The sequence below is a fragment of the Mirounga angustirostris genome, unplaced genomic scaffold (assembly GCF_029215605.1).
Source record: "Mirounga angustirostris isolate CCGP_5_RB_7025 unplaced genomic scaffold, mMirAng1.0.hap1 SCAF_8, whole genome shotgun sequence".
In the NCBI taxonomy this organism is placed as follows: Eukaryota; Metazoa; Chordata; class Mammalia; order Carnivora; family Phocidae; genus Mirounga; species Mirounga angustirostris.
Window position 1 is genome coordinate 307480 of NW_026991716.1, and position 22011 is coordinate 329490.

A 22011-nucleotide genomic window follows, 5' to 3' on the forward strand; every position below is an offset into this window, starting at 1 on the left:
AACTGCCTTGCAATCACCAGGTTTTTCTGCTAGCTTTGGAGGAGAAAGGGGGCAGCTGATCTCACCAATGTGTCCAGCACGGAAAATTCTCATGGTAAACAATCACTTAGAAGGGCAACCCTCTTGGGACCCTCTTGAGAGCTTTTTCTGTATCTCACTTAATAAACTTCTATCGCTTTACTCACACAAAAACCAAAAAAAAAAAAAAAAAAGCAATCCCTTACAGTTAAGTCATCTCTACACCCAGTGTGGGGCTCGAACTCAGGACCCTGAGATGAAGGGTCGCAGGCTCCAGTGACGGAGTCAGCAGGGGCCCCTACAGTTATGTATGTCCCATTCAACTCAAAGGGCTTATCCTCGCCCTGCTGATTTGGATTTCTACATCTCCTGCCCCTTGCACTCGGGTGATACGACCATGCAGGGCAGAGGCTCTGCCACTGGGACATGGAGATGGGAGGCCAGAGACCACAGTCTGCGGGAGGCAAATCGGGGAGCTGGGGAGGCAGAGCGGGCAGGTGGCAGACACAGAAGAGCCCCATCACTAGGAACGTTCCGCTGCACACTGCTGACGTGGTATTGGGGTCACGAGGGAACTGCCGGTCCAGGGGGTGGGCGTCAGGACCACGCGACTTGCAGAGGGTGCTCCTTAGGGTGTCCAGCCTCTACTTCTCTGATTCTCTGCTCACCCCCTACCTTCCCAATGTTTCGCTATCTGGAAATAAAGAACTGAACTGAAAATGAAATGTAATCCGTAAATTTCATGCTGCTTGATTAAAATTCTCGCTCAATGCCTCAATTTGTCTTCTGAGTTATCCGTGAGGGTTGAGAGAGGGTGAGTCGGGAAGATGTTGCTCACGTGGGCTGTGGATCCCGCGGCTGCCCTCCTTGCTCAGCTGGGCTGGGCTCGGTGTCCCTCCTGGGCACCGCACTGGTGAGGGCCTCCACCCCAGCCCCAACCACGCTCTGCGTGCGGAGGGGTCTGCACCATTACTCGTGGCCTAGTCAAGGGCGGGACCTGTCACTCACTCCCGATACCTGGCACACAGGAGGCTCTTAAAGTTCCTCGCACAAATGAAAGTGCAGGGTGCGAGCCAGACGTGTAGGGCCTGGCCGGTAGTGAACTGAAAGACCACATACTGAGCCTCAGCAACCTCAAGACAGCTGGAAGGCTGGGAGCAGGGACAAAAGGAGCGCTGGATCACAATTCCTTACTCACCATCGTTGTCCAGCCACCGCCCAGCTGGCGACACCGACATCAGAGGATTCGCCATGTGCGCAAACACCAGGTGCCTAAGACCGCTGCGCCAGGTGCAAGCCCAGAACCAGCTGATCCTTCTGCACCTGATAAGGACACAATATTCACGGAACTCTGGGCACAGACGAGGAAGAGTACGAAAAACAAGAGTTCGCTTACGACAAGGGATTTTATTACAAAAGCACTGAAACTTTACTAGTCTTTTATTTTTCCTATTTGTCTTCTCAGAAAGGGTGGCATGGTTAAGAACATTCTTTGATGTGGTTTTATAATAGTATTCACTTCTTCTCTATTCTTTTCCATAAGGATATTCACTTTAATCCAGCTTCTACTGCGTGGCTGGTAAAGGGGATACACAGTAACGCTTTCAAGCTCTTTTATCTCGCTCTTTGCTCTCCCACGCCTGTCCCGTGTTGACGGCTGGCTCTGGCTTTTTCTCAAGACTCTCTCCTTGAGCCTTTGCTCCAGTTCTCTCCCCCGAAGCATGCGATCCTGGTGACCTTTAATTTGCATCTGCTCCCTCTTGCTTACCTGCCTTCTTGTCTGTGCGCTCAGGACGCCGTGCTCTCCTGGCACAATTTTTGGGAATGTTGTTTCACTAGGGGGCCGTGGTAATTGTCTACACATTTTGGTCTTCAACTCTCTGAGCTGACCTGCTCTCTGAATGTGCCTTTCTATGTGTTTCACCTCTCTCCAGAACGAAGTAATTCTGCTTTTGTCTCTCTAGCCTGTGGGTCGTTTTCCCCTCCAATCTCTTCTTCATTTCATGGCCTGTCTCTTGTTCTTTCATCATGTCCATTATTTTATTATAATAAGACTCTGCTTTGGCAAGCCAATAGTCAAGAGAAAGAGCTTGCTCCCTACACAGTGTTTCACACTCCTCCTAATATTTTTGAGTTATCAGCGGTCTTGCAGCTGCTGTATGCACGCCACCTAGATTCCGGCAAAGTGATGTAGATCATTTTATAACGTGACTGTCTTTTTAAACACATTTAAACAGGAGCTTCCCCTCATCACTGACACTGAGAAGATATTCGGTCTCTTGTTTACTTTGGTGTTTAACAATCATGATTTTTACTCCCATCACTCCTAGGTGAAACTCTCAGAATTGAATTACCCACCACCAAAATCAATAACTAGTTTTAAAAAATATAGTATTGGGCATTTTGAACATAATACTCTGTTTTGCAAGTATGGATATAGCCAAACACATTTGCCAGTGTAGACACACTCCGGGGAGGGGTCACCTGTGCAGGATTTTAAACCTAAGGCTCCTTCTCCTAGTAGTTCCAAACTGTGCCACGTGAAGATTATTTACCAAGATTTTCTTCTCCAGTGGGGACTGCTGACCTACAGCAATCCTAGGGTCTGTAGACGTTTTAGCCCAGGCCAAACTGGAAGATAAAAAAAGCAGAGGTAGATTAGGATGTGGGAGGTGTCAGAACCTATCTGCTCACATACTGAACCAGAGAAACCAACTGTTTTGGTCAAGGCCAAGGGCATGCCCCTCAGAAAGATAGATCCTGCTGCGGCGAGGCAGGACTACTTCCACCAGGGAACTTAACACCAGCATCTAACCCTTTCATAGCAACAGTGCGCACATCTCCCGTGGACTCAATGGGAACCATTCTGAATCTGGAATCTGGGCCTGGGAGAGGGAAGATGTAGGCTCCTTGGTGCAGCGCTGGGCAAGCACGGCTCTGTCGGACTGCTCACTCTCCCAGCCTCCTCTGTCTTCGAGGGGCTTCCAGACTCCAGTGGTCCCAGTTCCTCTCTCTGCAGCTTCTTGGTCCGGGCCCTCTCCGCCTCTATCAGCACATACAGCATCTCTGCCTTCCAACCTTCTGTTCTGAAATTCTGTTCTATGTGATCGCCCACCCCTCTGCTTTCCTGCCTTATACTGCTACTCATCCTTCACCCTAAATCCATTATAAGACCGCTCCCTATTCAACCCTTGGGGTGGGAATTTGTGGTTACCCTTTTTTAATGGGTCAGGCTGATGGCAACACAAGTGAAGACTGCCAACTTTTTATGTGTCATCCCTGGTCTAAGCTGAGTTTACTGTGAGGTCGTGTTGAACCCACTGGGGATGCCTGGCATTTCATCTCTGGCCTTTTGTACTGTTTGTGGCAAAGAGCATGGGCTTTGAAGCCTGACAGGGCTATGTCTGAATCCTAATTGCACGGCTTCTGAGGTGTGTGACTCTGGACAAGTAACAATCTCGGTCAGCTTCGTCATCTATAAAGTGGACATAGAAGACACAGCCTGCTTCTCAGGGTTATAAAGAACAAACGTGCATTAGATTAAAGAGCCTGGCACAGTGCTTGACATGCAGTAAGTTCTCAGGAAATGGCACCTGTCTGTCCTCCACAGGTCAAGCCCCAGACTCTGTGTAACTGACTTTTGCCTTCTTCTGAACACTTCACTTTTTAACTCATTGGAAAATCAATGAGGGTTTACACTGTGATACCTATATTCCTCTATCATTTTTAACATTTTCATGCTGAAATTTAGACTCTAAAAGGGTGGTAACTTATCATTTACATCTACAAATATATTATTAGAATGAATCTGATACCGAATATTGGATCTCACGGACTTCTTGGGCACATTCCTATTTGCCTATGTATACCTATTTTGATATTTAAAAAACACAACCATCTTACTTTTATTTCTCAGTACGTAGAACCTAGCAGAGTGCTTAACATTAGAGTATGTGATCCCAAGTTCTCAAAGTTAACGATTTGTTGATTACCTTATCACATATTTGAGCATCTTTCTCTGGTACACTCCCTGGAACTCTACCTTTTTGCTGAGACATATGCCAGTCTTCCTTGAGGTACAGACATGTTTGTCTTATACGGCTGTCCTGGGCTCTCACACTGGGTCCTACCTGTGTACTTTCATTGATTCTCATCATTTGGACTCCTTAGGGTCACAGAACAGTTTTCAACTTTGCATAAACACTAGTTGAACAAACTGTGAGGTTGTGTTGAGAAAGGGCCATGCCTCATAGCAAGGCACATGAGGACAGTATTCAGTGCATGGGGGATCCTCAGGGAATGCCTGTCCAACTGAAACGGGAAAGTTAGGGGGGAAAGCTAATTCCAATTTCCGTTTTCAAAGGAGACACACAGAGTAAAAACTGCCTACGTTGCGGGCTCAACGACAGACCTCCCTTTCTAAGACAGATGCAAAGACATCCGGTAAAGTGAAATTACGGGGTTTGTCATTCTCAGCAGCTTGCTCGGAGTTTGAACGCCGTCACTGTCGTCTTTCCATCACTGCAGAAAAGGCAGAGCGGAGGCTCTCTCCAGGAGAGCACAGCTGCTCTTTCAGAGGAGGGGGCAGCGACCGTTCCAGAACCTTCCCAGGTGGGGAGCTTCCTTGGCACAGCTCCCTGACTGGCCGGGGGGGGGGGGGGGCGCGCAGGACGGAAGGAGGAACTCATGCAGCAGCTGTCCCTTCAGGACAACCGGTTTCTCTCCAGGCTGTGGGTTACAGATGAACGAAAAGCGCATGATTCTCTAGAGATACTCGCCCTCACGTTTTATAAATGTTGTGTTAGGGAAACGTCAAGTGTCCACGTAATGAACGACGGTGCGAATTCACTGTGGGCTGCGCGGGGCCGGGGGGCCAGGCGGAGGTGGGTCAGCGAGCGCAAGCCAAGTCCGCTGGGTCACGGGGCACCCACCCACCCCCGGCTGCCCGCCCCCTCGACCGAGGCTAGCCTCCCCCGCCTGCGGGGCGTCGGAGCCCCGGCCTCCCCTTCCGTCCCCTGCAACCTCCCGCGCCTCCTCGCACGTGTAGCCCTCCAGGCCCGGTTCCCCCACCTTCGCCCGCACCTACTCCCCCGCCCGAGGCGGCGGCGCCCTGCCCCGACCCGCCCGGCGCGGCCCCCGGAGCGCCGGGACTGGGACTCGGCGGGCGCCCGAGGCGGCGGCGCCCTGCCCCGACCCGCCCGGCGCGCCGCCGCAGACGGAACCCGCCCCGGGACAGCGAGAGCTGGAGCTCGCGAATACCAGGAACTCCGTACTCGGGAAGGTCCGCACGATTTCCGGGGCCACGCCCCCCGTGACTGGGTGCGGGGACAGGAACGCCCTAGGGCGGGACTCCTCCCGCAGGGGGCGCGGCGTTCATTACCGTCCTCCCAGCCCGGCTCGCGGAAGCGGCCGCTCGCCGAGCCGCCGCCGCCCCAGAGGCGCTGCCCTCCCTCCCTTTCCGATGCTCCGCAGCGCGGGGCGACGGGTTGTGACGTCACGGCCAATGACGAGCCGGCGCTGCGGACGCTCTAGCCCGCCCCGCGCAGGGCCGGCGCTCTCGCCGGCTCTGGAGGACCGCACGCGGTTTGCGGGCCCCGACGCGGAGCAGCGCGGGTGCCGGGAGGCGGGCTCGGCCTGCGGCCGCTCGGTCACGTCGCTCCGCACCCCGTGCGTCATGGACCGCGCGCGCCCCGGCTCCAGATTCCAGTCGGACTTGGACTTCTGTCCGGATTGCGGCTCCATCCTGCCGCTGCCCGGGGCGCAGGACGCGGTCACCTGTGTTCGCTGCGGCTTCCGCGTCCCCGTGCGAGGTGAGCGGCCTGGGGCTCGGCGGGGGGCTCTGATCCGGAGGCCCCGGGGCAGAACCCGCGGGGAGAGCGGTGCGGGCGGGAGCTCACTGCCGTGCTTCCCGCCCGCGCAGACTTCGAGGGGAAGGTCGTGAACACCTGCATCGTGTTCAACAAACTGGGGACAGCCGTGCCTGTGTCGCTGGAGGAAGGGCCCGAGTTCCAGGGACCCGTGGTGAGTTAATGAGCTCCAGGACTGGCCCCATCGGGAGGGCAGTGAGGACATGCAGGGGGGATTGCTGAGGTCCGGACGGAAGCAGAGGAGTGTGACATGTGCTTCCCATGAGCAGCCAGGGGTAGGGTGGGGCCTCCCTGATCCCCCCCCCTTTGCTGGCCAGGTTGACAGGCGCTGCTCTCGATGCGGTCACGAGGGAATGGCCTACCACACCAGACAGATGCGCTCAGCCGACGAGGGGCAGACGGTCTTCTACACCTGTACCAACTGCAGGTGCGCCCCCTTCCCTGTCCCCCTGCCCTTTCTCAGCCGGCTGGTTCACGGAACATCTCCACTGATTTCCTCCTTGTACTGAAGAAACAGCTGTTTCCTTGGGTCCCATCCCTCTCTACAGTTCAGTTAACAGGGAGGTTTGTGGTCTTTTTATTTTTGAAAATTAACAGCTTTCTTAATCTTTTTATAGCTAGTGAGCTAAGCCTTTTAAGACATTTAAAAGGCAGTGAAAACATACAGAAGGCAAGTACTGCTTAGTGGTCAGCATGTTGTGTTGGAATCTCCCACTGGTTCCAGGTAGTCTTCCTTTTGTGAGAATCAATCACGCATCACTTCAAGAACCGGGGAGCTCCGAGTGGCTTGGGGGCACCTGGGTGGCTCAGTTGGTTAAGCGTCTGCCTTCGGCTCAGGTCATGATTAGGGGTCCTGGGATCGAGCCCCATATCAGGCTCCCTGCTCAGTGGGGCGTCTGCTTCTCCCTCTGCCTCTGTCCCTCTCCCCGCTCGTTCTCTGTCAAATAAATAAAATCTTAAAAAAAATAAATTCTCGTCCTTTTATTATTATTTTTTTTTAAGTAAGCTTCACATGGAGCCCAATGTGGGGCTCAAACTCAGGACCCTGAGAACAAGACCTGAGCTGAGATAAAGAGTCGGATGCTTAACGGACTGAGCCACCCAGGCGCCCTCCTCCTTTTATTCTTAAAATATGTATTACATTTAAGTATGTTAAATATGAGTATTTATATTCTGTGCTGGTAATTCTGACACCCATAGTTGTGGGTCTGATGCTGCTGTTTGTTGTTTCTGCTGACTGACTCATGGTGCTTTTTTTCTGTTTACTTATTTACTTATTTAGTAGTTATTTGTTTAGTTAATGTATGTATGTATGTAATCTCTACATTGAATGTGGGGCTTGAACTCATGATCCCGAGATCAAGAGTTGCATGCTCTTCCCACTGAGCCAGGCAGGTGCTTCTCGTGGTGCTTTTTCGATTTGTTTTTTGGTTTTTGACTATAAACGCACATTTTTTTAGAATTTGAACTATGGGAATTCTTTTGAGTCCTGGGGTGAATTCTATATTCTATATTCTATATTCTCAGTGTTTCTGTTTCCCATTCAGGTGCCTTGAGACACTCACCAACCTGGAATCACTTTATGTTTTGTTTTATTTTATTTTATGATTTTATTTATTTGAGAGAGCGAGAGAGAACAAGCAGGGGAGAGGGAGAAGCGGGGATGGGACTCGATCCCAGGACCCTGAGATCATGACCTGAGCCAAAGGCAGATGCTTCGCCAAGCCACCCAGGTACCCCTGGAATCACTTCAAATAAATTCTTGGCTTCAGGTTTTTTGGACCACATAGGTATTATGAATTTGGGCTGCAAATCCATGTAAGAGTCAGCTTAGCCCTAGAAATTCTCAGGGGAGATCATTTTTCTCCCTCTACCTAGTGAGACCATCAAATTCCACTTCTGCAGGGTTGAATTATTTTTTTCTTGTTCACTTTTACGCAGATGGGTAGCCCTTTGGGAATCTCAGATTTATGCAGAATATCTCCTGTCAGACATTCTGGGTATGTCTCTGGTTCCTGTATGCGGCTGTCCAAACAACAAGGGACCCGTGGTAGCAAGGGCTTCAGTTCTGGCTTAGCTGTCTAGATTACTGGCTGTACATCGTTTTACCCAATGTAAAGACTGCCTTTACTTTCTTGCCATCCTATTGGCAGATTAAAAATATTTGTAGTTACCTTTGAGAGTCTAACGTTTTTCCCCCCAGTCTGATGTATTAATTTTAACTTTTTTTTTTTAAGATTTTATTTACTGAGAGAGAGCAAGCACAAGTGGGGGGGGTGGAGGGGCAGAGGGAGAAGCAGGCTCCACGCTGAGCAGGGAGCCCAATGCGGGGCTTGATCCCAGGACCTCAGGATCCTGACCTGAGCCAAAGGCAGACGCTCAACAGAGTGAGCCACCCAGGCGCCCCTAACTTTTTTTTTTTAATGAACAGAAGTTTTTAATTTTTATAAGGTCCAGTTTATCCCTTTTCTTTTTTCCTTTTTTTTCTTTAATGGCAAGTGGCTCTTTGTGTCCCTAGATAGCTTTTGCATATACTTTATAATTCATTAGATGTATTTTTAGAACACTTCTGTATATTTTTACTTTTTACTTAAATTAATTAACATATAGTATATTATTAGTTTCAGAGGTAGAGGTCAGTGACTCATCAGTTGCATATAACACACAGTGCTCATCACATCATGTGCCCTTCTTAATGCCCATCACCCAGTTACCCCATCCCCCCACACCCTGCCCTCCAGCAACCCTCAGTTTGTCTCCTATAATTGAGAGTCTCTTATGGTGGAGTGCCGGGGTGGCTCAGTCGGTTAAGTGTCTGCGTTCGGCTCAAGTCATGATCTCAGGGTCCTGGGATTGAGTCCTGCATTGGGCTTCCTGCTCAGCAGGGAGTCTTCTTCTCCCTCTGTCCCTCCCCCACCGCTTGTGCTCGCTCTCCCCCTCTCTCTTGAATAAATAAAAATCTTAAAAAAAGAGTCTCTTATGGTTTGTCTCCCTCTCTGTTTTCATCTTATTTTATTTTTCCTTCTCTTCCTCTATGTTCATCTGTTTTGTTTCTTATATTCCACATGAGTGAAATCATATATTTGTCTTTCTCTGATTGATTTATTTCACTTAGCATAATACCCTCTAACTCCATCCACCTCGTTGCAAATGGCAAGATTTCATCCTTTCTGATGGCTGAGTAATACTCCATTGTATATATGGACCACATTTTCTTTATCCATTTGTCTGTTGAAGGGCATCTTGGCTCCTTCCACAGTTTGGCTGTTGTGGACATTGCTGCTATGAACATTGGGGTGCAGGTGCCCCTTCTTTTCACTACATTTTTATCTTTGGGGTAAATACCCAGTAGTGGAATTGGTAGGTCATAGGGTAGCTGTATTTCCCAGTTTTTGAGGAACCTCCATACTGTTTTCCAGAGTGACTGTACCAGCTTGCATTCCCACCAACAGTGTAGGAGGGTTCTTCTTTCTCTGCATCCTCGCCAACATCTGTCGTTTCCTGACTTGTTAATTCTAGCCATTCTGACCAGTGTGAGGTGGTATCTCATTGTGGTTCATTAGATATATTTTTAGTCCAGCAGTTTTAGTTCTCTTGAATTTGAAGGATTGTTTAGGGGAGCTAGTCTTCCACAATGTCATAAAACTTCCTCCTTGATTTTTCAAATGAATGTCTTATCTAATACTGCTAGAACCTCTGTGCTTAAATATAATGAGTCCTTTCTTTCTCCTTAGGTTCCAGGAGAAGGAAGACTCTTGATTTTTTTTCTGGGCAACTCAACAATTCTCCCCCTTGTCTTCTTTGGACGGTGAGGGATATTGGGTTCTTAGATCCTTTGTCCATCCTAGTTGAAATGTTTTGCTCCCATAGAAGGAAATTAATCATGTGGGGATTAACATTGTCCCTAGAGTACACCTACTCTAGTTGAGTTTCCTTATCAAAGTTATATTTTTCTATATGAGCCAGACATATGTATGTTATTTATAATCTGTGTTGTTCCAAAAGGAACTTAAATGAATTTGGAGATATATTTGTTCTTTCAATAAGTATATCAGCTACAAAAATATATATAAATTATATATGAGAAGGAAAAGGGGGGGAAAAAAGGACAAAAAAATGGAGCCAGGAATGAGACTAATAGAAAAAGTAATTAAAAGTATTCCATCACTAAATCGATTTGGTTTCTGAGTTTAGGGAAACAAAATGTAGGAATCTGGATAGTGGGAGATGAACAAGTAATTTAACCAGATCTCTTTAACATGTGAGCTTGCACAACAAAAAATCTGATACTAAGGGACACCAGTATGTGCTTACTAAGTTGGACTTTTTGAAAATTGGTTTTTTTATTGGTGTTGAAATAAATGTAATATATACTCATTGTAATAGATTCATACGTAGAAAGGTGGAAAGACGTAAAAATTACAAGGAATCCCACTTCAGAGAGAGACTTTCTTTTTTTTTAATGGGTTTTACTATATACATGCTGAGTTGTATCTTGCTTTTTATCAGTTTGACCAAAAACTTTGGGAAACACTTTGTAGTCCGGGCACAATAAACATTCAGATTTACTCTGGGAGTTTGTGTTTTTGCGTTCCTAGCCCTTTACAGGTTCAGAGCTCTCAAACTCACCGTCTGGTCCCCCCCACCCCACCTCGGCCACGTGGAGGGGTGGGCGCGCGGGGGGGCTCTCCCGCCCCCGGTCTGAAACCCGAAACAAAGCTGTCGGTCTGTCCAGCCCACTTGCAGCCGCCCCTGGCCCCCAGCACCGCCTGGGCGCAGCTCGGGCTTCTGCGAGCGGCGCGCGGGCCTCCGCCCGGGGGAACCGGGGCTCCCGGGGGGCCTCCGCCGAGCCTCCCCGCCGACCGCCCCGCCCGCCCCTCCCGTGCTTCTGAGACACTGGCAGTGTTCTTATCAGAGCGCACGGTGCCCCTGAGGTCACTGACCACCGTCCCCGCCGCCACCCCAGACAGTGGGCAGTCTAGGGCTTCGGTTTCACGGACGAGACGCACACCTGCGCTAGTTAGTATCTCAGAGTCTTGCCTGCCAGACCCCCCCTCCGCAAGCAGGCTGGGTGGGGGCTCCGAGGCGGGGCCTGGGGACAGTCCGAGCAGACGGCGCATGAAGCACCCCGCCCCAACGCCCGCAGACCCCGGCAGGGCCAGAGCCGGGCCTGATCAGGTGCGTGCACCTGCTGCTGGGGCCGGAGCTCCGTTTCCACAGGAAGCCGGGAAACCCAGATGGGCACCGCGGGCGGCTTGGGGCTGCGTACGGCTGCAGCCGCGGGGTGGTCTTCCCAGTCCCGTGGCCCCGCCCACGGCCCCGCCCCAGCCCCGCGCGGCCGCTCCGGTCCGCCCCTCCTACCTCGTCTCCGCCGCGCGTGCGCGTGCGCCTGCTGCCCGCGCTCCACACCCGCAGTGACGCCTGTTCCGCCAAGTCTGCGGCTGCCTCTTGCGGCGCCTGCGCACTGTCACGTGACGGCGGAACTAATCCGGCTACGCGTGCGCTTAGACGCCCTTAGTGCCCGGGAAAGGAAAAGGGGAACTACGGAGTGCGTCACACCCGGAAGCAGAGAGCCGGAAGTGGGGTTGGACAGGTTGTTCCCCGGGGTGGGGAAGCGGAGGCCCAGGAGGAGGGGAAAAAAGAAGGTGGAGGATCCTGGCTGCTGCTCTGAACCCGATACCGATTGTCTTAGACCCCAGAGACACAGAAAGGGAAGGGCGTCTCCTCCCCCTTCTTCCCCTCCTCCCTCTCCTCAGCCTTAGCCATGGCCGAGGCAGGGGCCGGGCTGAGTGAGACCGTCACTGAGACAACGGTTACCGTGACAACCGAGCCTGTGAGAAAGGCGGGGGGGGGGTGCTCCTCGGGGTCTTCGGGAGAGGCCGGGAGGGAGGGGCCGGGGCTCTGGGAGGAGCGGGCTGGACTGCCTGGGGTCGGGAGAAGCGCCAAGGGTGCGGGATTTCCGCAGTGGCAGAGATGGTGCAGGAGGCCGGCCAGGCGGCATGGAATGCGGAGTCAGAGTTGGGGTGCAGGTGCTGCTGCCCGGGGCGGGGACGTGGGATAGGGAGTCAGAGTTGGGGTGCACGTGCCGCTGCCCGGGGCGGGGACGTGAGATAGGGAGTCAGAGTTGGGGTGCAGGTGCCGCTGCCCGGGGCGGGGACATGGGATAGGGAGTCAGAGTTGGGGTGCACGTGCCGCTGCCCGGGGCGGGGACGTGAGATAGGGAGTCAGAGTTGGGGTGCAGGTGCCGCTGCCCGGGGCGGGGACATGGGATAGGGAGTCAGAGTTGGGGTGCACGTGCCGCTGCCCGGGGCGGGGACATGGGATAGGGAGTCAGAGTTGGGGTGCACGTGCCGCTGCCCGGGGCGGGGACGTGAGATAGGGAGTCAGAGTTGGGGTGCACGTGCCGCTGCCCGGGGCGGGGACGTGGGATAGGGAGTCAGAGTTGGGGTGCAGGTGCCGCTGCCCGGGGCGGGGACGTGGGATAGGGAGTCAGAGTTGGGGTGCAGGTGCCGCTGCCCGGGGCGGGGACGTGGGATAGGGAGTCAGAGTTGGGGTGCAGGTGCCGCTGCCCGGGGCGGGGACGTGGGATAGGGAGTCAGAGTTGGGGTGCAGGTGCCGCTGCCCGGGGCGGGGACGTGGGATAGGGAGTCAGAGTTGGGGTGCAGGTGCCGCTGCCCGGGGCGGGGACGTGGGATAGGGAGTCAGAGTTGGGGTGCAGGTGCCGCTGCCCGGGGCGGGGACGTGGGATAGGGAGTCAGAGTTGGGGTGCAGGTGCCGCTGCCCGGGGCGGGGACGTGGGATAGGGAGTCAGAGTTGGGGTGCAGGTGCCGCTGCCCGGGGCGGGGACGTGGGATAGGGAGTCAGAGTTGGGGTGCAGGTGCCGCTGCCCGGGGCGGGGACGTGGGATAGGGAGTCAGAGTTGGGGTGCAGGTGCCGCTGCCCGGGGCGGGGACGTGGGATAGGGAGTCAGAGTTGGGGTGCAGGTGCCGCTGCCCGGGGCGGGGACGTGGGATAGGGAGTCAGAGTTGGGGTGCAGGTGCCGCTGCCCGGGGCGGGGACGTGGGATAGGGAGTCAGAGTTGGGGTGCAGGTGCCGCTGCCCGGGGCGGGGACGTGGGATAGGGAGTCAGAGTTGGGGTGCAGGTGCCGCTGCCGGGGGCGGGGACGTGGGATAGGGAGTCAGAGTTGGGGTGCAGGTGCCGCTGCCCGGGGCGGGGACATGAGATAGGGAGTCAGAGTTGGGGTGCAGGTGCCGCTGCCCGGGGCGGGGACATGAGATAGGGAGTCAGAGTTGGGGTGCAGGTGCCGCTGCCCGGGGCGGGGACATGAGATAGGGAGTCAGAGTTGGGGTGCAGGTGCTGCTCCCCGGTGTGGCGGTGACCCAAGGATGGTACCTGGGGGATTGAGGAGCAAGGCAGGTGCTGGGGGAAGATGAAGGGTTCTGTGAATAAGCATGGCTGGAGGCCTGCTGTAGGGCAGTTTGCCCAGAGGCATACTTGTCAATAAGTATTTGTTGAACAGGTGACTCTAAAAGGAAATGGAGGAAATGAGTGAACAAGACAAAGGAGGCGGAGATAGTATTTTGAGAAATCAGAAGAGATGAAAATAGAGAAATGAGTAGCATTTTTGCAAAAACAGGTTAAGTTGCTTTCAAAGGGAGCAGGTGTATTGGGCTTAATAGCTCCTGGGTTAAGGGCCTTTCAAATAAGGTTAGCAGAGATGACCTATTCCCTAGCATCCTGGCATCCCTGCTATTATTTGAAGATGCCAGGGCATAGGTGGACCGGAATTGGGGAGCGAAGGGCTTGAGGATGAGAGAGGGGTCTGGAAGAAGAAAGGGAGGTCAAGGATTAGGTATTGGGGACTGAGAAAATAATGCTCAAGTATTAAGACCTCCAAGGGTAATCGATTTGGGGAGGAAGACGGAGAAACAGCGAGGATTATCATTTCCTTTGAAGATTTGCTGGGACCTTCCCTAGGTTAGGAATTGTGTCTTCTCTGTATACTAGCAGTTACGGAGAACATCCGACTCCCCAGGGACTCCTCGAGGTCAAAGCCCTGTTGTGTTCTGTCCTCTCCCAGCACTCAGCTCCTCTGCTGCCATGTCTGTGACTGATTGAACTGGGGCCCTGGGAGGGAGTGGGAAAGGTCAGCTGCAGGGGACTAGATAGGTATGCCCGTGCGTCTCCACCTTCCAGGAGAACCGGAGCCTGACCATCAAGCTTCGGAAACGGAAGCCAGAGAAAAAGGTAGAATGGACGAGTGACACTGTGGACAACGAACACATGGGCCGCCGCTCATCAAAATGTGAGTGATTGTTGGCCACCAGCAGCGCCAGCGCTCTGGCTCCCCGCTGCCTGCAGTCCTGCCCCTGGCCTCAGGGAGACCAGGTTCAAGTAGAGGGAGCAAGGTGGGGATATGCCGAGGCCTGAAGGCGACAGGTGTCAGAATGGGGAGAAGTGGAGCTTTGAATTCCTGGCGGAAAGGACAGGGGTTTGGGTGCCTGAGCCCCAGGGGGTGGGCCTGGGGAATCTGGGTCCTGGAAGGGAGAAGGAGCCCATGGTGGAGGTAGTTGTTACTGAGATCCAGTGGGAGTAGAACTGTCTGTACACCCTAACTTTTGCTCCTTTTTTACCGGGCTCCTCCCTCCAAATCTAGGCTGCTGTATTTACGAGAAACCTCGGGCCTTTGGCGAGAGCTCCACGGAGAGTGATGAGGAGGAAGAGGAGGGCTGTGGTCATACACACTGTGTACGGGGCCACCGCAAAGGACGGCGTCGTGCAACCCCAGGACCGAGCCCCACCACCCCTCCCCAGCCTCCTGACCCCTCCCAGCCCCCTCCAGGGCCAATGCAGCACTAAATTCCTCTCCCCCACCATTCCTGTGTCTGTCTGGCCCTGAATGTATTCATGTGGCTACCTGGGGACTAAACCCATGGTTTGATCCCTCCTCCAGTCCCCTCCTCCCCTCTCCTCTGCCTGATGGAGGGAAGAGGGAGATGAGGATAGACAGAGATCCTGGAATTCTGACTTGCTGCTATTCCAGAACCCAGACTTCTGGGTTCCCCCAGCCCTCATTTCTCCTTCCAGTACTCATCCTCTATTCTCCAGGGATCCAGACATCTTGGTCCCAGTCTTCCCCCGTGTTCTCACTGCCAAACTGCCTGTCCTGGGATCCAGTTATCTTGGCCCCTTGCATTCTCTCCTTGAGTCCCAAACACTTAAGTTGGGTTTTCAACAGCCCCAACTTTCACTGCCAGGGTCCCAGTCGGATTTGGGGCAGTCTTGCCCCAGCTATGCTTGTTAATCCTGGCTTCGAGCTCTTCCAGTAATGTATTTATATAATCCGAACTCCTAGTCCTTGCCTGTGGGATGTGAGGCCTGTGGGAGACCTCAGGGCTCCCAGGGGGCTCCCAGCCCTTCCCCTCTCCTGCCCTCCCCTCCCCCACTCATGTCCTCCAGAGGAGTTGGGAGAGAGGTCTTTGCTTTCTCACCGTTAATGGGAAATAGAAAAGGAAATAGTCATGGCCTCTCCTCACCATATGATACAGGATTTCCAACAAAGCCAGCTTGAAGACTGGTCACTTAGAGCCAACTATCTCCTCCGTCTTCTGGCCTCAGAGACAGATCCAGCATAGTGCCAGGGCCCTGGGTGAGGAAGGAAAAGAGAGGGAGCAAAGAGATGGGGGTGTGTCCCCTATAGTACTCATACCCCTTCCTTCCTAGGCTTTGATGTGTCTGCCAGCCCAGATGTCCAGCCCCACTCCTTACTGGGATCTTGACATCATTTTCTAGGCCTCTTGCCATGCACAGTTGCAGAGATAAGTCAAATCCATACCACCACTGAGATCTCATTTATTGCCACAGATGCACAAAATAAATAACCCAGCATCACAAAATGTGTTAAATATGGGCCCATTTATACATACGGAGAAAGATGTGAAGCTATATACAAGGATAAGCTTGGGGTGTCTGGGCCATTCCCAGGTCGGGGAGAGAGCACCAGTGGTTCCTTACAGGGGGGAATCTTCAGGAGGTTCCAAAGGCGGAAAGGCTATGAGCACAGAAAGCAGGCAGCACGGAGTAGAGCTGCCTGCCCCCTTCCCCAAAAGGACAGTAAGCCTCCTAGAGGGCCCTGGGACCCAGGCAGTCTTGAAGAGAAAGCTCAGATTGGCCAGGGCAGGGAAGCCCGAGCCTTAGAACTGTGGAGAAGGGCTGGGCCCTTCCTGGAGACCAGGAGAAGAGGCAAGAGCGGGAAGGGAGGCCGTGGATAAGGATCCTGGTGGAGCGCTGCGGTCTGGACTAGTGGAAGGTGGGAGGGGAGAGATGAGGCGGGGGGGCACCGAACGTGGAGCCGCGTCCGGGAGGGAGGGGCGGGCATGGACTCGGCTTCGGGTGTGGACGCGGACACCGAGGCCAGGTGGAGGGGTGCACACGCTTCTCCTGCGTGAGCGCTTCGCTCCTGGCGGTGGGGTGGGACTCAGCCTTCGGTGGGCACGATACGGAGCGGGGCGCGGGCGTCGCGCGTGCAGAGCAGCGGGAAGATACGCTCCCCCAGGGGCCCGGGCGCCTGGAAGGCGAAGAGCAGGTCCAGCGAGCGGCCGTCGTAGAAGGCCACGCGGCCCCGTTCCCAGTCCAAGTCCACGCGGATGCGGCGCGGCGGGGGCCCGGCGCCGCCCAGCGGGGTGGGCTCGGGAGCCGTGAGGGCCCACAGGCGGCCGCCGCGGCCCTCCACGGCCCACACGGCCCCCGCGGGGCACAGCCCCACGCGGCCCTTGCGGCGCACCGACTCCCCGGCCGCACCCACGGCGTAGCGGCTCTCGCCGTGGTCCTCGTCCTCCCCAGAGCAGTCTGGGCCGGAGGCGGCCTCGGCGGTCTCCACCTCCCAGCAGTGCCGGCCGGCCCCAAAGCCCTGTGCGCCCAGCACCGCCGGGAGATGATCGAAGCGCGCGGGGCCGTCGGGGGGCGCGGGTGTCCCTGGGGGGGCCAGTCGGACACTGCGGCGGTCCGCCGAGATGAGCAGGCGGCGGTGCGCGGTGCCGGGGTCCAGGGTCAGGTCGGCTGCACGGGGAAAGGCAGGAGAGAAGCGCTTGAGGGGCTTTCCGAGTCAGAGGCGGGAGGAGACTGACAGCGTGCAGCGGAGGGCCCTCAAGAGGCCTCAGCGCAGCTGCAAAGGCGGCCGTAGGCCCGAGTGGGGGAAGGCGTAGAAAGGGGCGGCTTGGGCAACACTCACTGCACTGATGCGCCGCTTGTGTGGAGCTGGATTTGGACGAGGACCGTGCTGACCCTGGGCAGGGGACGCAGTGCAGAGGGCAAGAGAGAGCTTGGTGTGTGGGTCGGGAGAAGAGTTTAGCCAGTCCAACTTGCAGGGAGGAGTGAGGACTGGTACTTCCCTCTGCTGTATCACGTGGGGCATGGAGCTGGGTCAGCCCGATAGGGAAGGTGGCTCAGAAGAGACGCACTGATAGGAAAGACACTGGGACCCCAAGGGGAGGTGGGAGTGGACTGGCTGGTTGCTTTGGGAGGCTGGGGCAGAGGAGGAGAAGGACCGTGGTGAGAGCCAAAGGGACCAGAAGTGTTCGTGTGTGGTTTGCTTTTGAGGAGAGATTTCTGGATTGGGGCTGCTAGAAGCAATCTGGGCCTGGTGGGATGGTGGGTGACCAAGACCGTGGAGCACCTTTGGCAGTTTTGTTTTTGTTTTTTTAAGATTTTATGTTTAAGTCATCTCTACACCCAGCGTGGGGCTTGAACTCACAACCCTGAGATCAAGAGTCGCAGGCTCCGCAGACAGAGCCAGCCAGGCGCCCCTCTGGCGGTTTAAAGAATGTAGGGGGCAGCTCTGGTAGTGGGTGGGGCGGGAACTCCGCAGGAGCTGCAGAGAGATGCGGGTCTTCTGGAGAGGGGTAATGCCACGAGGGAGAAGCAGTTGACCCCCAAGGGTCTGTTTGTGAGAGTATGATGCTGGAATATGGGGAACTGAGGACAGACATTGTTATGGGTCGAACTGTGTTCCCCCCAGAAAGGGAATGTTGCTGTTTCCCAGAACCTCAGAATGTGAACTTTGTTGGAAATGGAGTCTTTACAGAGGTAATTAAGTTAAAATGAGGTCATTACGGCAGGCCCTAGTCCAATATGACTAGAGTCTTTATAAAAAGAGGAAATTTGGACCCAGAGACAAATAAGTACCAGGGGAAACCATGTGAAGACACAGGGAGAAGGCCATCTTTGGGCCACGGAACCCCTGAGGTTCCCAGACGCTAGAAGAGAGGCAGGGAGCAGATTCACCCAAACAGCCTTAGAAGGAAGCAATCCCACCAACTTCTTGCAGAACTGTGAGACAGTTTGTGTTAAGCCACTCAGTATGTGGTGCTGTGTTCCAGGAGCCCCAGGACACTGAATGCAGACATCAGAAAAGACTTGAGCATGTTTAAGAGAGAAAAGGGAGCAGGCCTGAGACAGACTGTTACTCGGTGGGGTCCCTTCTGCCCTCCTTACCCGTCAGTCTGTGGAGCATGTTTTTGACCACTGGATAGTCTTCGGGGAGAGCATCGTCTGAGTTAGATGACTTGGGTGGTGGGGCATCAGGTCTAGACAGATGAGGGAGAAGGGTCAGGAAATCAGGAGACACTCTCTGCCCTCTGATGCCCCCACCCCTACCCCACTCACATCTCTGGAGCAGGAAACCTGTCCGTGAGTGGGGACAAAGCTGTGAGCCCATGGAGAAGGTGATGGATGCGGTGGCCGGTAGTGGAAAGGAAGGGACGGTAAAATGGAACTCACCTTCTCCAAGTCTTCCTTATATCCTGGGATGGGCAGAAGAAAACATGGATGTGAGCCCTGGGCTTTGTACTCAGGAGCTCTCCCCCTCTTCTCCTTCCCCAGGTAGCTGGGTCTCTGTTGGTGAGCTCCCCATCACCTCTCAGAGTGATCTCGATCACCTCTTTGTCCCCTTTCATGGCCCGAACATCTTGTCCATTATCATCCACTGCCCTCCTTCCCTTCCCCTTCCCCAGCCTCGTCCAGGTCTTGTTTCTGCCCCCCTTAGCTTCCAGTCCTTACCTTTCCCTGCTGCCTCTCCCAGCCTCATTCTGTCTCTTTCAGTGGTCCCCTGTCCTTGTCTACCTTCCTGAGGGTGTCCTTCTCCATCCTTCACACAGACCAAACACCCAGAGCCCCGGGGCGAAGAGTTGGTATATAAAAGCCTTCTAACAAAGCTGCTTCCCCTGTTGCCATAAAAGCCCCGTGGCGTTTATTGGGCCCTTTGCTTTGTATCTGTCACGCTGGCCAAGGAGGCAGCCGGACTTGGATGTGTCCGGGGAGGTCCTGGTGGATCTGCAGGGTACCATGGGAACCAGGAGAAGCCCTGGATGCCCCCCTCCAAATACCAGGGTCCCCTGCCCCCATCACTATCCCTTGGGGATGACTGAAGCAGGCCAGCGTGGTGGTGAAGGGAAGAGAGGAAAGGCAATTTGCCTAATTATGCCAATTACACCTGGACTAATTAGGTCTGTGTAGACTTCAAAGTGTGGAAGCAAGACCCGAGACCGGCTAGGCTGCTGGGGGAGAAGCCAGTCAGGAATCTGGGACGCCTGGAGGCCGGGCAAGGGAATGGAGCTGGTTGATGGCCAAGGAGTCGGGGCCAAAAGTGGCGCAGGGGGGCGGCGTGCGGGAGCCAGAGGTCCCAGCGGCGGGTGGACCTGGCCTGCACCCGTCGCCGCCCCCGCTGGGGGCCCTGGGAGGAGCCGAGGACAGCAATAACAAATAGTGCCCAGCGCGGCTCGGGCGGGAGCCCGGGGCTCACCCCTCGACGCTCCCGGGGCGTTTGGATTTGCTTTTCCTCCCTTGCGCCCTCCTCTGACAGCCCCTCCTTCCCCGCCCCTGCACTCCAGCTGGTTCTCGCCCTGCCCTAGGCTGGTTCTGACCCCCGCCGTCCTCGCAGGCCTCGGCCGGCCCGCGCCCACCCGTACTCCCTCCCGGTCCCCAACTCCCCAGCACGCAGCTCCCGCGCTCTGCCAAGGGGCTCCGGACGCCCTGCGTTCCGTCCAGCCCCCGACCCCTGGGTAAAGTGTGAACTCCTTCCCCTTGTCCTTCCTGGCACCTCTCGCGTCACTCCAGGGACTTGGGGTCAGCCCCCCGCCCCCTCGTCCTTTGCTTTGCTCAGAGCCATTCTTTGCCTAAACTTCCAGAAGGGCCCCGCCCCCCGGGAGCCCCTAGTCTCGCCCTTCCACCAGCGGCAGCGGATCCGCGAAGCACGACCCGCCTTACCTCTCCGTGCGGGTCCAGGCAGCCCATGGTGGGGATGCGGCCCCCTCTGCGCTTCCCCGCGCGGGCTCCGGGCTCAGCCAGCTTCTCCCGCAGCTCCCGGCTGATGCGCACCTCCACCGCCAGCCGCACGTTGGACCTCAGGCTGCGGCGGGGGCACGGCTGGCCGCAGCAGGGGCAGGCGGTGGGGGGCGCCTGGGCGCCGGCGGCCGGCGGGGCGCCCCAGCAGCGGGCCAGGCACGCGCGGCAGAAGCTGTGCTCGCACGCCAGCAGCACCGGGTCCTCGAAGGGGCCCCCGCATAGCGGGCACGTCGCCAGCCGTTCCAGACGCTCCACCAGCCCCGGGCCCAGCTCGGGCGCCTCCATGCGGAGCGCGCGTCCGGGCGCCGACCCTTCCGCGACCCCCGCGGCCCCCTGCCAGCGCGCGCTCCGCGAACCACGCCTGCTGCTAGCCGAGTGGAGGGTCCTCTCTCCGCCCGGCGCGTGAACTTTCGGCGCCGTCCGGACGCCCTCCCTCCCTTCCACCAGTCTCGGTGTCCGCGGCGCTCCCCGCCGCGCTCGGGCTTTATAGGGCGGAGGAGGCCCCCGCGGCTTGTAAACATCAGGCCTTGCGTAACACCCCGTCTGGTTCTCCGGCTTCCCGGGGAAGGTTTGGGGGAGGAGGGCGAGAGGAAAGAACTTCTGGGTCCTCGAGGCGAGGGCGTGGTCAGGAGGGGGCGCTCCTGGGACAAGGCAGCACCCCGTGGGGGAGGAAAGCGCGCCCCCCCGCCGTCATCCCTCTAGGGCCCGAATCTCCCCTCCCCCTGGGCCCGTGCTGTGCCGGTGGGCACGGTGCCCAGGCTCGCTTTTGGCATGGGTGCCCGCATCGCCAGGGTGTGAGCCATTCCAGGTGGCCGGCACACCTACATCTGGGGCTTGGGGGCGGAAGCAGGGATCCTGGTTCCTGTGGCTTTGCAGGCCTCTGAGTGTTGGTGTGTGCTGTCATTCCAGGACTCTCTCCTTTCCGTCTTCCTGCCTTACCTATTAAGGGCTTAAGAGCAGTCTGAAGCGGGCGCCTGGGTGGCTCAGGTCATGATCCTGGAGTCCCGGGATCGAGTCCCACATCGGGCTCCTTGCTCAGCAGGGGGTCTGCTTCTCCCTCTGACCCTCCCCCCTCTCATGTGCTCTCTCTCTTTCTCTCTCTCTCAAATTAAAAAAAAAAAAATCTTTAAAAAAAAAGAACACTCTGAAGCTTTGGGGTAAGGGGCGGGGAGCAGGCACCCACACCCCTGCCTCTGGCTGGCTCCCAGCTCCTAGTCCTCTCTTCCTATGTCTCTCTAGTTCTTTCTCTCCATTTTTCCCAGTGTGTGTTTTCATTTCCACGTTTCTCTCTCTCTCCTTCTTTGGGAGGTACCCAGAGGTTATCTATTTCAAATTTCTTGGCCAACAGCGGCGCAGAGTCCGTACTACCAAGCTCCCACAGCAAGCAAATAACCAGAATAACCCAGATCTGATATGTGCCCTTGCTGGGACTCTGCCCTCTGCCTCTTTTATTTCAGGTGCTTTCTCAATGTTTTCCTCTCCCCTCACCTTCATCTCTCCCCTCCCCCTAGTTCCTCTGCCCTCTCACGCTAGGCCTTTCTGTCTGGATACCCCGGAGGGTTTGTGAATAAGTAAACATCCAGAGGTCCACAACTGTGGTCGCATACGCTGTGGAACACACACGCATGTTCGTCCGCCCGTGTGCACATTCCCCACAGCGCACAAACTTACGGACAGAGGCACTCACACTATGCTGACGTCACAGATATGCCCAAGTACTCTCGTGCACACTGAGCATCACCGGGACGGACAGCCAGTATTGCTCAGGGACAGATGGACAGACCC

The 22011-nt window shown here is 55.6% G+C and overlaps 4 protein-coding genes across 8 annotated transcripts in view; 2 read left to right on the forward strand and 2 right to left on the reverse strand.

The window, feature by feature from the left end:
• ZFP57 (ZFP57 zinc finger protein) overlaps window positions 1-5432 on the reverse strand; it is a 21998-nt gene extending 16566 nt beyond the window's left edge. The window contains exons 1-3 of one of the 5 annotated variants that reach the window (XM_064597046.1): window positions 5292-5432; window positions 2574-2649; window positions 1217-1341 (exon numbers count right to left, since the gene is read on the reverse strand). The gene's annotated coding sequence lies outside the window, so the exon portion shown is untranslated. Of the gene's footprint in view, window positions 1-1216; window positions 2650-4476; window positions 5239-5277 lie in introns of those variants that run through there. The other 4 variants (XM_064597047.1, XM_064597048.1, XR_010413456.1 and 1 more) reach the window with 4 other exon arrangements.
• On the forward strand, window positions 5401-10453 carry POLR1H (RNA polymerase I subunit H). The gene is made up of 4 exons (XM_045866199.3): window positions 5401-5828; window positions 5939-6039; window positions 6203-6312; window positions 9620-10453. Exons 1-4 carry the CDS (start codon window positions 5480-5482, stop codon window positions 9642-9644), a joined length of 585 nt encoding a protein of 194 aa, XP_045722155.3. The 5' UTR covers window positions 5401-5479; the 3' UTR covers window positions 9645-10453.
• A 1011-nt stretch (window positions 10454-11464) lies between these two features.
• PPP1R11 (protein phosphatase 1 regulatory inhibitor subunit 11) lies at window positions 11465-15791 on the forward strand. The gene is made up of 3 exons (XM_045866201.1): window positions 11465-11718; window positions 14083-14191; window positions 14543-15791. Exons 1-3 carry the CDS (start codon window positions 11650-11652, stop codon window positions 14743-14745), a joined length of 381 nt encoding a protein of 126 aa, XP_045722157.1. The 5' UTR covers window positions 11465-11649; the 3' UTR covers window positions 14746-15791.
• RNF39 (ring finger protein 39) lies at window positions 15724-20654 on the reverse strand. Its single transcript, XM_045866200.3, has 4 exons — window positions 20149-20654; window positions 18664-18686; window positions 18379-18470; window positions 15724-16944 (listed from the first exon to the last, which is right to left on the reverse strand). The coding sequence occupies exons 1-4, from the start codon at window positions 20509-20511 to the stop codon at window positions 16364-16366; spliced, it is 1059 nt and encodes a 352-aa protein (XP_045722156.1). The 5' UTR covers window positions 20512-20654; the 3' UTR covers window positions 15724-16363.
• Between the last annotated feature and the right edge of the window lie 1357 nt (window positions 20655-22011).